At 45.1% G+C, this 12,165-nt stretch overlaps 6 protein-coding genes across 6 annotated transcripts in view, besides 5 other annotated features; 1 reads left to right on the forward strand and 5 right to left on the reverse strand.

Annotated features, from left to right (window-relative positions):
• Window positions 1-69: part of a mobile genetic element that runs on past the window's edge.
• A 595-nt stretch (window positions 70-664) lies between these two features.
• On the reverse strand, window positions 665-2,543 carry TSTA_107480 (carboxylesterase, putative; the record flags this gene model as incomplete). The annotated part of the gene is made up of 4 exons (XM_002486734.1): window positions 2,399-2,543; window positions 1,912-2,337; window positions 1,469-1,859; window positions 665-1,368 (listed from the first exon to the last, which is right to left on the reverse strand). Exons 1-4 carry the CDS (start codon window positions 2,516-2,518, stop codon window positions 665-667), a joined length of 1,641 nt encoding a protein of 546 aa, XP_002486779.1. The 5' UTR covers window positions 2,519-2,543.
• A 409-nt stretch (window positions 2,544-2,952) lies between these two features.
• Window positions 2,953-4,316, reverse strand: TSTA_107490 (oxidoreductase, putative). Its single transcript, XM_002486735.1, has 4 exons — window positions 3,903-4,316; window positions 3,744-3,842; window positions 3,516-3,691; window positions 2,953-3,455 (listed from the first exon to the last, which is right to left on the reverse strand). The coding sequence occupies exons 1-4, from the start codon at window positions 4,224-4,226 to the stop codon at window positions 3,083-3,085; spliced, it is 972 nt and encodes a 323-aa protein (XP_002486780.1). The 5' UTR covers window positions 4,227-4,316; the 3' UTR covers window positions 2,953-3,082.
• Window positions 4,317-4,984: 668 nt separating this feature from the next.
• Window positions 4,985-6,481: a mobile genetic element.
• TSTA_107500 (uncharacterized protein) lies at window positions 5,102-6,607 on the forward strand (the record flags this gene model as incomplete). Its single annotated transcript, XM_002486736.1, has 2 exons — window positions 5,102-5,857; window positions 5,894-6,607. 2 exons carry the CDS (start codon window positions 5,102-5,104, stop codon window positions 6,605-6,607), a joined length of 1,470 nt encoding a protein of 489 aa, XP_002486781.1.
• A 322-nt stretch (window positions 6,608-6,929) lies between these two features.
• TSTA_107510 (uncharacterized protein) lies at window positions 6,930-8,579 on the reverse strand (the record flags this gene model as incomplete). Its single annotated transcript, XM_002486737.1, has 3 exons — window positions 6,930-7,261; window positions 7,288-7,476; window positions 7,526-8,579. The coding sequence occupies 3 exons, from the start codon at window positions 8,577-8,579 to the stop codon at window positions 7,137-7,139; spliced, it is 1,368 nt and encodes a 455-aa protein (XP_002486782.1). The 3' UTR covers window positions 6,930-7,136.
• An 851-nt stretch (window positions 8,580-9,430) lies between these two features.
• Window positions 9,431-9,456: a microsatellite.
• Window positions 9,457-9,721: 265 nt separating this feature from the next.
• Window positions 9,722-9,775: a microsatellite.
• Window positions 9,776-9,968: 193 nt separating this feature from the next.
• Window positions 9,969-12,161: a mobile genetic element.
• Window positions 10,350-10,837, reverse strand: TSTA_107520 (uncharacterized protein; the record flags this gene model as incomplete). The annotated part of the gene is made up of 2 exons (XM_002486738.1): window positions 10,350-10,757; window positions 10,820-10,837. 2 exons carry the CDS (start codon window positions 10,835-10,837, stop codon window positions 10,350-10,352), a joined length of 426 nt encoding a protein of 141 aa, XP_002486783.1.
• Window positions 11,145-12,165, reverse strand: part of TSTA_107530 (transposon I factor, putative) — a gene marked incomplete at both ends in the record, with an annotated part of 2,492 nt that continues 1,471 nt past the window's right edge. Inside the window, one exon of the mRNA XM_002486739.1 lies at window positions 11,145-12,165. This exon is cut by the window's right edge and continues 3 nt beyond it. Coding sequence (XP_002486784.1) covers window positions 11,145-12,165 — 1,021 coding nt within the window.

Genomic DNA, 12,165 nt, shown 5'->3' on the forward strand with positions numbered 1-12,165 from the left:
GACATACTGGGAATTCAAAGACACTCAATGAATTCCGAAACGATGAGGATGTTGATGTTGATGGATAATGTATATAGGAAGTAGCTCACTGTCAGTGTAATAAGTGATAAAACACCTAAATGATCCAACAATTGATTAATCTACGGATTGCTTCAAATTAGCCACCTTACTAATAAATAGTAGATGCTTCATAACCAACTAGAGCTTTCGATATATATATATCTCAATATATGTCAGATAGGATTTCTTGGATAGCCAGGGACCAGGGTTTGCCGGCTGATCCCACCTAGTTATATTATTGATTGTGTTACATTTTTCATCCGGGCAGACAACTTATAGAACTAGTTACGAGAGCTAATAATTATGATCTTGTGGCTCTTGGCTGAGCACTGGGACAATCACGTATAGTTGCATCTCTCTCAGTATGATTGAATGTACGGCGGATATTCGAATATCGGCGCGGTATAGCAGATATCGTATCCGCCGGGATGACCAGCAGTCGAATAATATTCGATATTCGTATCCGCCGTGGAAAGAACAGCGAATATCGTATCCGCCGCCGATATCCGGTCGAATAATATCTGCCGAGGCGGATATCGTCAACAGCCCTACGTAAGATCCATGGATATATCGATATCCGCATATCCATGGAGAGCCCTAAGATTCATGGACGACTCCAATGGCTTTCATCATCTCTAGAAAGGTAAGGTGCTTGTTGCCAGTAATGACACCGCTCAGGTAAATCCCTAACCCCAGACTCGTCCTGCATGGGCCCTACAAAATCACTGCCTAAATTCTGGACCCCCAAACCGCCCGTTGCAGGCGGAAAATATGGCAATTTATGTGCATTTGGCGAGCCCGTGGCAGCGAACTGGGTGATGTAATGCTGTAATATCATTGCAACGGTCGCGTTTACTTCATCAGTATCCACTGCTGATCCAAAATCATAAAAGGTGTATGACAGGTCGGCGCCGTGAACAGCTGGCGGCACCGAGAATTGGTACGCGTACGTTGCAGGTAAAAAAGCCGCTTGGTTCATGTAGCGAGTGTTACATACCTGGACTGCGTCTCCAATGGTTATGTTGTTTCGCTCAGTTTGAGTTGTGTATCCCTGACCGCCGTTGAATATGGGTGGATACAATGTTTGTGTGATGAAGAACAATTTTTCAGGGTTGTCTGCCAAAGATGGAAAGACAGATTGTAGGAATTCTCGATAAGAGGATTCATTGGTGACTATAGTACTAGGCACAAAGCGAGAGCCTTCATCTCCGTTATGCCCGGTCATCACATAAACAGTCTTGTCGAATTTTCCTTGTTGCAACAGTTTGCCTGGGAGGTCAGGGACATAATCGCCGTCGACGGTGACACCTAAAAGAAAGTTAGTATAATAGTGCATGGAATTAAGATCGACACAGGGATTTTGAATGCAAATGTCGCTTAGGGTCTTGTGAAGATGAAAAGAATTTACCAAATGTAAATGTCCCAAAGACAGGTGTGTTCCCAACAACGAGTGCATTTAGCGTCTGCAAGTCTGTTGATGACATGCTTTGTAGATCTGCAATCGACGATACATTCCCATACTTGGCTACGCTGTTCACATACGAGTTGGGGTATGGGTATTCCGGCACGAGAAACGGGCTTTGTGCAATGGCCCCTTTAAACAGAGGTTTGCCAACAATGCGTCCTCCGTACGCTGTCAGATGGGCTTCAACAGATCCACCACCGGCCGACTCGCCCAGGATGGTTACATTATCTGGATCACCACCGAACAGATGAATGTGTTTTTGAACCCAGTCCAAAGCAAGGCGCTGGTCCAGCAAACCAATATTGGAAGTCACTCCCTCGCCATTCATCCAACCCTGGGGGCCTCTGTTATTTCTCTTGCTCTTTCTTTTTGGGGGATACACTCACAAAAAGACCAAGGCGATAGTTAATCGACACCAAGATCACTCCTTGTTGATTATGCCATTCACTTCGCGCCACCAACCCGTTTCCGCGCCCGCTCGCATCTTTCCAGCCAAGTGTATAGCCACCTCCGTGAATCCACACGAGCACTGGCGCACGTTTTGTTGTTCTTGCTCGTTCCATCCATACGCGTTGGGGTAATAAGACATCTAGAAATAGACAATCTTCGGATGTGCGCGGGTCGACGGGTGGAAGGTTCTCTTTTGTGACAGGCACGACTGCGCCGTACAAGAGCCAACCTGGCATACCCTGCGGGCAGATGATATCGCTTGCATTTTGAACTGCGCTGCGGTTTCTACCTGGGACGGTTGGAGGCTTGAAGCGAGGGGCATCGGCGTAGCGAATGTTCCTGAACGTTACCAGCGAGTTGTTCTGAAAGCGAGTTACTTTTTTGTGTGTGCATTTATTGAGAGGGAAAAAAAGGCTCGCCTACCACGGTTTGACCCTGATTCAATTGGTAACCCAGATCTATGACTAAGTTGGAATGACCAAAGATATAAGATGACCACAAGGTAAATAACGAAAGCAAAAGGACTATCAGTGGGGTGGTCATAGTGTGTGTATATTTTATTGTCTATGAGATTGAAAGAAAGAGTACTAGGTAATTGCGGTGGTTGTACAAAGCATGGTATATAAGCTTACATTGTTGCTGCCTAAGGCCTTTAACTCTAATAAACAGAATATGTTGGGAATATCACCTCACATCACACATCACCTTTGCCAGCTATTTACATCCATACTAGATCATCTAGTATGCGCGCAGCTTTTTGGTCTAGTTAGTCAAAAGACCCAACTCACATCACACATCACCTTTGCCAGCTATTTACATCCATACTAGATCATCTAGTATGCGCGCAGCTTTTTGGTCTAGTTGGTCAAAAGCCCAACAGAATATTTACATTCACACCTATGTCCACACAGGTTAGTTTTTGAAGGAAGACATACTATACTAACTAGATTCTAGATTATAAAGACTTAAATTTTTTACTATTCCATATTTTCTAGAGTTTTAATTGAATCACGACCATAGTGAGAGCTTCGCAGAGGGAAGAAACCGAAAAATAAATACATGAGAGCTTTAACTCATAGTTCTTATAACTTCTTACTAGTCACTGAGTTAAATAATTTGGCCCCGTATTTCTTTGACTGCATCCCATAGTTCTTCGGTGAGATCTAGCACCTTCGCTGGCAAAGGGCCCTTCCGGACCAACTCTACCGTTTCAGATATCTGTGGTGTCTTACTAGCACCCAAAATGATGCCATCCTCATTCGATAGCGCGGAGTGATGGGCAATCCATCGGATAGCCACCTCGAGGGATGACAGGCCACATGCTTTGACTCTTGTATCAAATGCATTCATCGCATCAAGCAATTCTGCCGCTCCAAACAGTTTCTGTGCTGATTTACCAAGTGGGTTCTCATCTCCGAAACGAGAGCCAGCATGCTGGTTATTCACTAGTTTCCCTGTAAGGAAGCCTGCCGCGAGTGGCCTGATTTATTTCATATGTCAGTTTATAAGATTGGGCTGATGTTTGAAAAAGAAAACATACTGAAAGGCATTATAGGAAATGCCCCTAGCTCGCAGGATTGGCAAGAGCCTTGTCTCCATGCCTCGTGTGATCAGATTGTAATTGCCCTGGTAGCAGATTGGTTTCTGCCAGCCTCTATTCTCACACAGGTCCAGAACAGCTTGTAGTGTTTCAGGTTGCATATTTGAAATTCCCCACTAATGTCATCATTATGGGTGCACTGAATTGAACCAGATCAGTTGCACTTACAGCCTTACAACGACCCTGTGATATCTGCCTATTAAACTCTTCTATCTGCTCCTCCAAAGGTGTGGCAGGGTCAGGCCGATGTACATAGAGGACATTTACCTATGCATAGCATCAGAAATAAATGAGCCACTCTTAACTTGCGCGTAATACCCAGCTTACCCCTTCTACCCGCTGAAGCCGCTGCAAACTCGCGTTGACTGACTTCTCTATAGCTTCGCTACTCAGATCTCCACTCCCATCTGTCTTCGTGTTCGTATATATCTTGGTGTCGACCGTGAACTTGCTCCCCAGCTCCTTTGGCACCTCGCCAATCAGTTGTTCTGATCTGCCAGGATTGAGTGGTGGGTAGCGGGCACCTGTGTCAAGACGGTAGATATCAAGTTTTTCGAGGGTTTTGAGAAGGGCTGTGACTGATTCGGCATTTTGGAATTGTGTCTGGTCCATGCCGAGAGTGGCTGTCCCGAAAATGAAATGGGGTACCATTTTCGTTCCTTGCTTGCTTTATTCTTTGAATTTGAGTGATAATTTGGTTATAGGTAGAGAGACAGTACACTTAATTCTAACGAGTTGTCCGTCAAAGGAAACAAAGAAAACTAAATATACACGATACCGGTAATATATATATTGCAAAACCGTAATACCGGTAATACACGTACTGATCGTAGTACCGGAACGGGGTTTTTATATGCTCTATTCCTCTCGGCGTAGTAACCACCCACCATTTTGCAATCCCTGGAAAACACTTTCAGGGTCATATTTGTCAGCTATCTCTCTCAGCCTCTTCATATTTCCCCGATTGTACTGTATTCCTTTGCGCTGCCACAATATTGGAAACTGCCCTGAATATTCCTCTGAATATAATAGTCTCCTTGTCGTCTACAAATCGCAGCGTGAACCTTCTGGGATATATTCAGTTACTCATCATTTTTTAGCATATCAAACATGAATTGGACTGTTAATAAAGCAAGCTTGGGTGCTATTCAAAGTATTAAAAGTTCGTGCATGTTTAGTGTTTGGAGAAATGAAAGGAAGAGAAGATGCAGCAGACTTCGAAAATAGTGCACCAGGCCGCAATGATCACGTAAGTTACGAATATGTTTAACCGTAATCCACAAGCGAGTTGGCCACACAAGCAAGTTGGCCACTTTTCCCGAAAACGCGCTCTATATTGATTCTACACAATTCAACACGTCAATATGCCGCCAATTCGCAATAAAAATTCAAAAAATTCAGTTGAACAAGAGGGACGAATCTTGTTAGCTATCTACGATTTAAAAAATGAAAAAATACACTCTATAAGAAAAGCAGCAGAGATCTATAATGTCTCACGGTCAACACTTCAAAACAGACTACATGGCATGGCATATCGAGCTGAAACACGCGCCAATGGCCATAAATTAACTCAATCTGAGGAGGAATCGCTTGTTAGATGGATCTTAGATCTAGATAAACGTGGATTACCTCCTCGACACTCTCTTGTACGGGATATGGCTAATTGTCTTCTTTCACAACGCGGAAACCAACATGTTGGAGAAAACTGGGTATACAATCTTGTCAAACGTCGCCCAGAGATTGAATCAAAATTCTCACGGAAATATAACTATGAACGCGCCAAATGTGAAGATCCAAAAATAATCCAAGAATATTTTGATCGCGTACGAGAGGTTATATTAGAGTATGGGATCTTGCCAGAAGATATCTACAATTTTGATGAGACTGGCTTTGCTATGGGACTCTGTGCGACTACAAAGGTTATCACTGGAAGCGATCGATATGCTCGGCCAAAGCTATTACAGCCTGGTGACCGAGAATGGGTAACTGCAATTGAGGCAGTTAATTCGATTGGGTGGGCATTGCCTTCGTATATTATTTTTAAGGCAAAGAAATACACTCGACTAGGCTGGTTTGAGGATCTTCCAGACGACTGGAAAATCAATATTAGCGATAATGGATGGACGACAGATAAGATTGGATTAGAATGGCTTAAAACTCATTTTATCCCTCTTATTGATGGCCGTACATTGGGGAAATATCGGATGTTGATTCTTGATGGCCATGGAAGCCATTTAACTGCTGAATTTGACCGTACATGCACTGAGAATAATATTATTCCGGTTTGTATGCCTCCTCATTCTTCACATCTTTTACAGCCTCTTGATGTTGGCTGTTTTGCTGTTTTAAAGCGACATTATGGACAGCTTGTTGAGCAGCGAATGAGGCTTGGATTCAACCATATTGATAAACTCGACTTTCTTACTGCATTCCCAAAGGCTCGTACGATGGCATACAAAGCTCAAACTGTTCGGAATAGCTTTACAGCAACTGGATTAGTACCATTCAATCCAGATCGAGTTTATCAACAGCTTACTGTTCGATTGAAGACTCCAACACCCCCTCCAAGTCGATCAAGTGATACACAATCATCCTGCTTGCAAACCCCTCAAAACGCACGTCAATTTAAGCGCCAAATGACTACAACCAAGAAGAGAATAAGCCGGCATACAAGAAGTTCATCTGAGGCTATTGGTGAAGTGTTTACACGGGCATCAAAGGCTTATGAGATGAGTATTAATAAGCTTACAATTGCACAGAAGGAACTCCATGATCTACGGGCTGCACATGAGAAGGAGAAGCAAAAACGCCAAAAATCTAAAAAGCAAATATCCCATGATCATGGAATTACCAGAGAGGAAGCTCAGGCACTTGTACAAGGTCAGATTGAGGCATCTCAAGCTGTTTCTACTGCTCCGGCCGAGCCTGAGCTCCCAGTCTCTCATCCACCTGTACGGCGTCATTTCCGCTGCAGTGGTTGCGGTATTGAAGGACATAAAATAACTGGATGTCCAAATCGTACTAGTAGTTAATTCTTTTGTATATAATTTGTATGTGGTTAGAAATTGAGATTTGAAATCAATAATAGAGCGCGTTTTCGGGAAAAGTGGCCAACTCGCTTGTGTGGCCAACTCGCTTGTGGATTACGTTAGCCTGTGAACCTACTTAACTGGTTAGTATTTTCCAATGCGTAGTTATTGTGCTCCAGCCAATAGGAAGTCTCCACACCACCTACTATAGTATATGCCTCAGAATTAATAAGGAATCGCTAATCCCACACTAGGCATCCATGTATTCTAGTATTGTACATGTATTGTAAAGCAAAATTTGTAACAACAGATACGATGTTATTTCCGGATTCATATTATGCCGACATTATTCTATATTTACTACGGCGGTCTTCTTGGCACTATTTCAGAAAGAGAAGAGAGTTTTAGTTTGTTACTCTGAACCTGCAAACCACTGTAAAAGCCAAATGATACGTTTCAGTGACATAACAAAGTTCAAAGCTTCGCTTTCCATCAGGAGATATAGCTATGCAGATGAAGGCCGTCAAGACTGTCATTCAACCCACCGAATAGGGATGCAAAGGAGAAGTCTAAACACTCGTGGCGGTTTGAGGAACCATATCCCGAATAATATGAGTTCGGACGTGCCCACTGCGGCGACTCGAATTCCAAAACTTTCTGTACAAGTTGTTTATAATTTATACCTGGAAATGGAGCTGTCGGCCTGGGTGAAAGCAGATCATTTGACTGCATCTTCTTCGCGAGAGCCCCGTACAAGATTGAGCTACACTCATAGCCACATCCTCGAACGCCATTTAGGAGATCTTTGTGTATCTGGTGAAGCCGATAGATCAAGTTATCGATAGCCTCTTCTCTGCGCTTATTCATCGCTCCTGCAATTCAATTAGAGACAAACCAGTTTTAGAGACCGTATACCCTTACTTATGACTTGATCAGGGATTGGGAGTCCCAAGCCGCTGATCCAACCATTACTCCGTGACATAGCAATCGATGTTGCGTACTCGAACTGAGTAGAGAGCTGGAAAACCCAGGAAATCCACAACCACAAAATTAACTCTCGAGAATATGTTTTTGGAAGCTCTCCCTCCAGAGCGTCGATCCATGTAGTTGCCCAAATATATACAGCCTCCTTGCATTCATAGTAGTCAGCTATGACAGCAACTTTAGCGAGCATCTCAAGTGTTAGCTTTCGCGGTATATGGTATTGTTGTCCATGGATGGCACGAAGGAGAATTAGGAGTGCCTCGATATCCCAACTCTCCGCAGTAATCTCGACCGAGCTCGGCGCCAGACATGCGACGCTTTCTTTCCAACCACCGATGAGCATTTTTCTGAAAACCGGGGACGCGAGTTTTAAGTGCTTTGCAGATACTTGGATCCTGAAGCAACTCCTGTCCGGTGATTCAACAGGCTGTTCAATTGGTCCTTCTTCAGGAACAGGCTCTTCTGCAGGAACAGGTTCATCAGCAGGAATAGATTCATCAACAGGAACAGGTTCATCAGCAGGAACAGGTTCATCAGCAGGAACAGGTTCATCAGCAGGAATAGATTCATCAACAGGAACAGGTTCATCAGCAGGAACAGGTTCATCAGCAGGAACAGGTTCATCAGCAGGAATAGGTTCATCAACAGGAACAGGTTCATCAACAGGAATAGGTTCATCAACAGGAATAGGTTCATCAACAGGAACAGGTTCATCAACAAGAACAGGCTCTTCTATTGGCGTGGGAATTCGCTCTAGATCAGCCCGAGCATTTTTATGTCCCTTTTTCTTCTTCTTTTTCCCCCGAGGGTTCGGCTTCGGCGTCTCCGTATAGTCTTCGAGACGCTTTATGTCTTCGTCCAGTTCTGAAACGGTATTATACAACCCATGGGCAATCATATCCTCGCTCCCCTCCGCGAATGTAGTATCCACATTCAGCAACACTATTATCACTTCGCCGTCTGGATCGATAACGTGAGTTGGCGAATCCATGGCGCTGTTTCCGGCACTAGGAGTCTTTCTAAGCGAGAGAATAGCAGTCTTGAATGTGAAATGCCAGAATATGAATATCGGTCGGGCCCGTTATTTAAGTTTCGATTTCCTTATCCCTTACAGTGCGGACGTGGCAGTCGTTGATTAGCGTCATATTGACAGCACTCGCATAACTACGTGGTCATTAATTCATCTGCACCGAAACTCAGGTTGTGTATGACATTGACTGGCTCGGTAATTTGTGTTGGACCATTATAGGATGCCGTATGAACGAGGGTAAGATACTACCCGTGCCACCCGCACCACCCCATCAAAGACCAGGATGGGGTTGGTGCGGGTTGGCATGGGTAGTGCATGTCGACGTGTCCGCTACACATAGATTATTGTCGAGCTATGTGACCATGTATGCCCAATCAGAGGCCTCCGATCTAGGCGCTTGTACGCCATAAAAATCAGGCACTGACCCCGCTCCATACATAATATTTTCCATATACCCTGGTGTTATTCCCGACGGTCGTCGCGAACAAACGCGGCTTCTTACGCGTTTGGTATCAGCTGCACAAGGTTCATGTTGAGGACCGGCCTAAACCATCTCGTGTTCGGGTACTCGAAGTACAGGCATTATCCGATGTCTGATAGAGCAGTTATTTGCAAGGAAAGTAGAAGGTTGATCCATTGGCGAGTCAGAGCTTAAGTCGTACATAAGGGCATAGAAACGAACTTGTTGGTTTAACTACGGTCCGTATCACGAAGCATAGACGGTAGTAAGGCGCGAACACGAAGCGGCCTAATGAGCCTGACAATATGAAGATATCTTGATTCCTAATATTGTGACTTGTCCCCAAGAACGAGTGTGTGTGTGTGTGTGTGTGTGTGTATATATTTAACGGCCGTGGTTCGTGACTTGCACGCTTCCCACCGATCCCTACTGGGACATAGGCCGCCGAGGGTTAAGCCTCGGGCTTCAGGTCCTATCAGATTTATATACAGATAAGAGACTCTTTGGCGCATTTCCATAGCTGCCGTGGTCTTAAAGGGAGATCCACTTCCTAGTGGGTTTTGGGTATTTGCCAGCTGCAATGGTCCACCTACGCTCCATGACCCATCATTCTACCACTATCATACTTAAGCAGTGAGTTTGAAAAGAAAAAGGGAAGAAGGAAAGAAGGAAAGAAAGAAAGAAAGAACGAAGGAAAAGAGAGATATAAGGGGGAAGTAGGGCTGACTTAGCTAGGTGCTAAGGAGAGGTTGGCGAGGACAGATATCCTCAAAGAAACGGGTCTCTGCTAGCCATGAGGCTAGTTTTCGTGTTCCTTTCGCAGTACCTAAAAGAAAAGAGATAACTTCAGAAGGGGGTCCAGGTGGATGAGGAGCTCGTCTCTTAGCTATATGGCAGAAGAAGAAATGTAGAGGTGCTTTTCGTGCTCTACACCGACAGAGAAGATAAGCATCATCATGATTAAAGCGTTCATGGTAGTCTGCAAAGTCTCCATGACCAGTACGGGCCGCAATAATACGGCCAAGGTCAAGTCGGTTGAGTTGAAGCTCCCCAGGGCGCTTAGGAGAAGTAGTTATTTCTAGATCTTGATAACTCTGTGGTGCCACCTTCTGCCATTGTGACTGAGCAGCGGATAGGGATTGAGTCTTGGCATGTCTCTTTAGCGAGGCGTATGAGGATTTCTGAGGAGCAGGAGGGGTTGAGGCAGCTCCCTCTTTGGCAGCGAGATCAGCCGCTTCGTTCTCAGGGATTTTAGCGTGTCCAGGGACCCATCAGATTTGGATTGATCCACTTTTGGTGTGTGGAAGCCTTTCGCGTAGTGGCCAGGCGGCTGCAAGGGTGCGGAAGGATTCAAAGACCTCTTGGGAGGATCCTGTAGAGGGGGATAGGAGGCGCGTGGCAACTTCCAGGTTGTCAAGGCAGATCCATAGGTTGGTAGCAAATTGAGCTGTTGGGTATGTTATTGCTGCTTGAGCACCAGCTAGGGCAGCTTCTGCTTCTGTGTCAAAGACCTCTTTCTCATGTCCGTATGAGAGTGAGGAGCGGAGGAACTGATGGTGTGCTTGAAATCCAATATAGCCACCCCCTGCACGTCCATCTATCAGCCTAGATCCATCTGAAAAGATTACAATATCCGAGCTAGGGATGGTGCGTTGAAAAGCCGTGAAATCAGCCGCTGCCTGTTCCTTAGTGCGTCCCATAGGAGCTCCTATTTGGGCTAGGGCACTCTTGCGTGACTCACGAGGGTACTAGGGAGCATGTTGTAGAGGGTTTATTTGTTCAGAGTTAGGGAGCGCCAGCACTTGGCGGGCAAATCAACTGGTTTGTCGGCCATCTCTGGCTATCTGTTCTGCGCGTCTTTGGAGTGGGTGGTATGGATTAAGATGCCGTAGGCGGACAGATGTTTGGAGGGCTATTTGATCTAGTTCAATTTCTGGCGGAGAGAATCCAGACTCTCGGTATAGAATAGATATTGGGGTTGTGCGGAAAACTGGAAGGACTGCTCTTGCGCCTGCTAGTATTACTTTGGTTAGTTTCTCAAGATGTTCTCCAACTCGATTTGAGATTTAGGAAGATCCAGGGCGAGTACATCCTGGCCACCAGGTTTCTGCGCCATAGTATGCTTTATGGAGTACACAGGCTGATACAGCCTGCTGTAGTAAATAAGGTTTGACTCCACGGATAGTATTTTCTAGAGAGCGAAGGGCATTAGCCACAGTGAGAGCTTTAGATGCTGTTTCACCAACATACCATTTAAATGTTAGCTTTTTGTCAAAGAGGATTCCTAGCCAGCGTAGATATAGCCGTTTAGTATTTTCTGAGATTATGATAGATCCAGCTTTTACTGAAGGTGTGCAGGTTGGGTCCTGGTCTGCTTTATGTCGGGAGAAGTGAAGAAGCTCGTATTTATCTGGTGCAAATGTAATGCCCTCTGCAGCGCCCCAGTTTAGAGCTTCTTGTAGTGAGTCTGATAATGCTTCGCAGTTAGTAGCAAGAGATGTTGAGATTGCCAGGTTAGCTGCGTCGTCTGCGTAACTAAATCTGTTCCTTGGGTTTCCTAGACAGAATAGGGGCGCTATGTAGAGCATGAAAAGAATGCCAGATACTGGGGATCCTTGTGGGAGACCGCAGGCAATGTCTATTGAGGGGCCAATCTCTCCATCAAGTCGGATCTGGACTGATCGCCCAGTAGCAAAGGAGGCAATCCAGAGAACAAGATTAGTGGGCCAGCCCTGCTCACGTAATCTGCGGATGAGTCTGCCGGGAAGCACGGCATCAAAAGCGCCTTTGACATCTAGGGTAAGGAGTGAGGCAGTCATGCCTTGATTTAGTGCTTGTTCAACATCATATGTTAGGCATGTGGTTAGATCATTTGCAGATCTTAGTGGGAGAGCCCCAAACTGTTGCCTTGCTAATACTTTGTAGTGTATAGAGATCCATGCCATATTCTGTGCCACCAAGCGCTCCAGTCCTTTGCTAAGTACTGATAGGAGAGCGATTGGTCTGTATGATCTAGGTGAAGACCAATCAGTCTTTTTTGGTTTCTGGATAATTGCTAAGATTGCATGTCGAAAGTATTTTGGGTGA

This window comes from Talaromyces stipitatus, genomic scaffold (genome assembly GCF_000003125.1).
Source record: "Talaromyces stipitatus ATCC 10500 scf_1105507295511 genomic scaffold, whole genome shotgun sequence".
Taxonomy (NCBI): Eukaryota; Fungi; Ascomycota; class Eurotiomycetes; order Eurotiales; family Trichocomaceae; genus Talaromyces; species Talaromyces stipitatus.

Excerpts from the sequence above, each read along its gene's own strand:
- TSTA_107490 (XM_002486735.1), bottom strand. The coding sequence starts at position 4,226 with ATGGTACCCCATTTCATTTTCGGGACAGCCACTCTCGGCATGGACCAG. Across the intron at positions 3,843-3,902 it reads GGCTTCAGCGGGTAGAAGGG|GTAAATGTCCTCTATGTACA; the intron begins GTAAGCTGGGTA and ends TGCTATGCATAG. Across the intron at positions 3,692-3,743 it reads CACAGGGTCGTTGTAAGGCT|TGGGGAATTTCAAATATGCA; the intron begins GTAAGTGCAACT and ends TGATGACATTAG.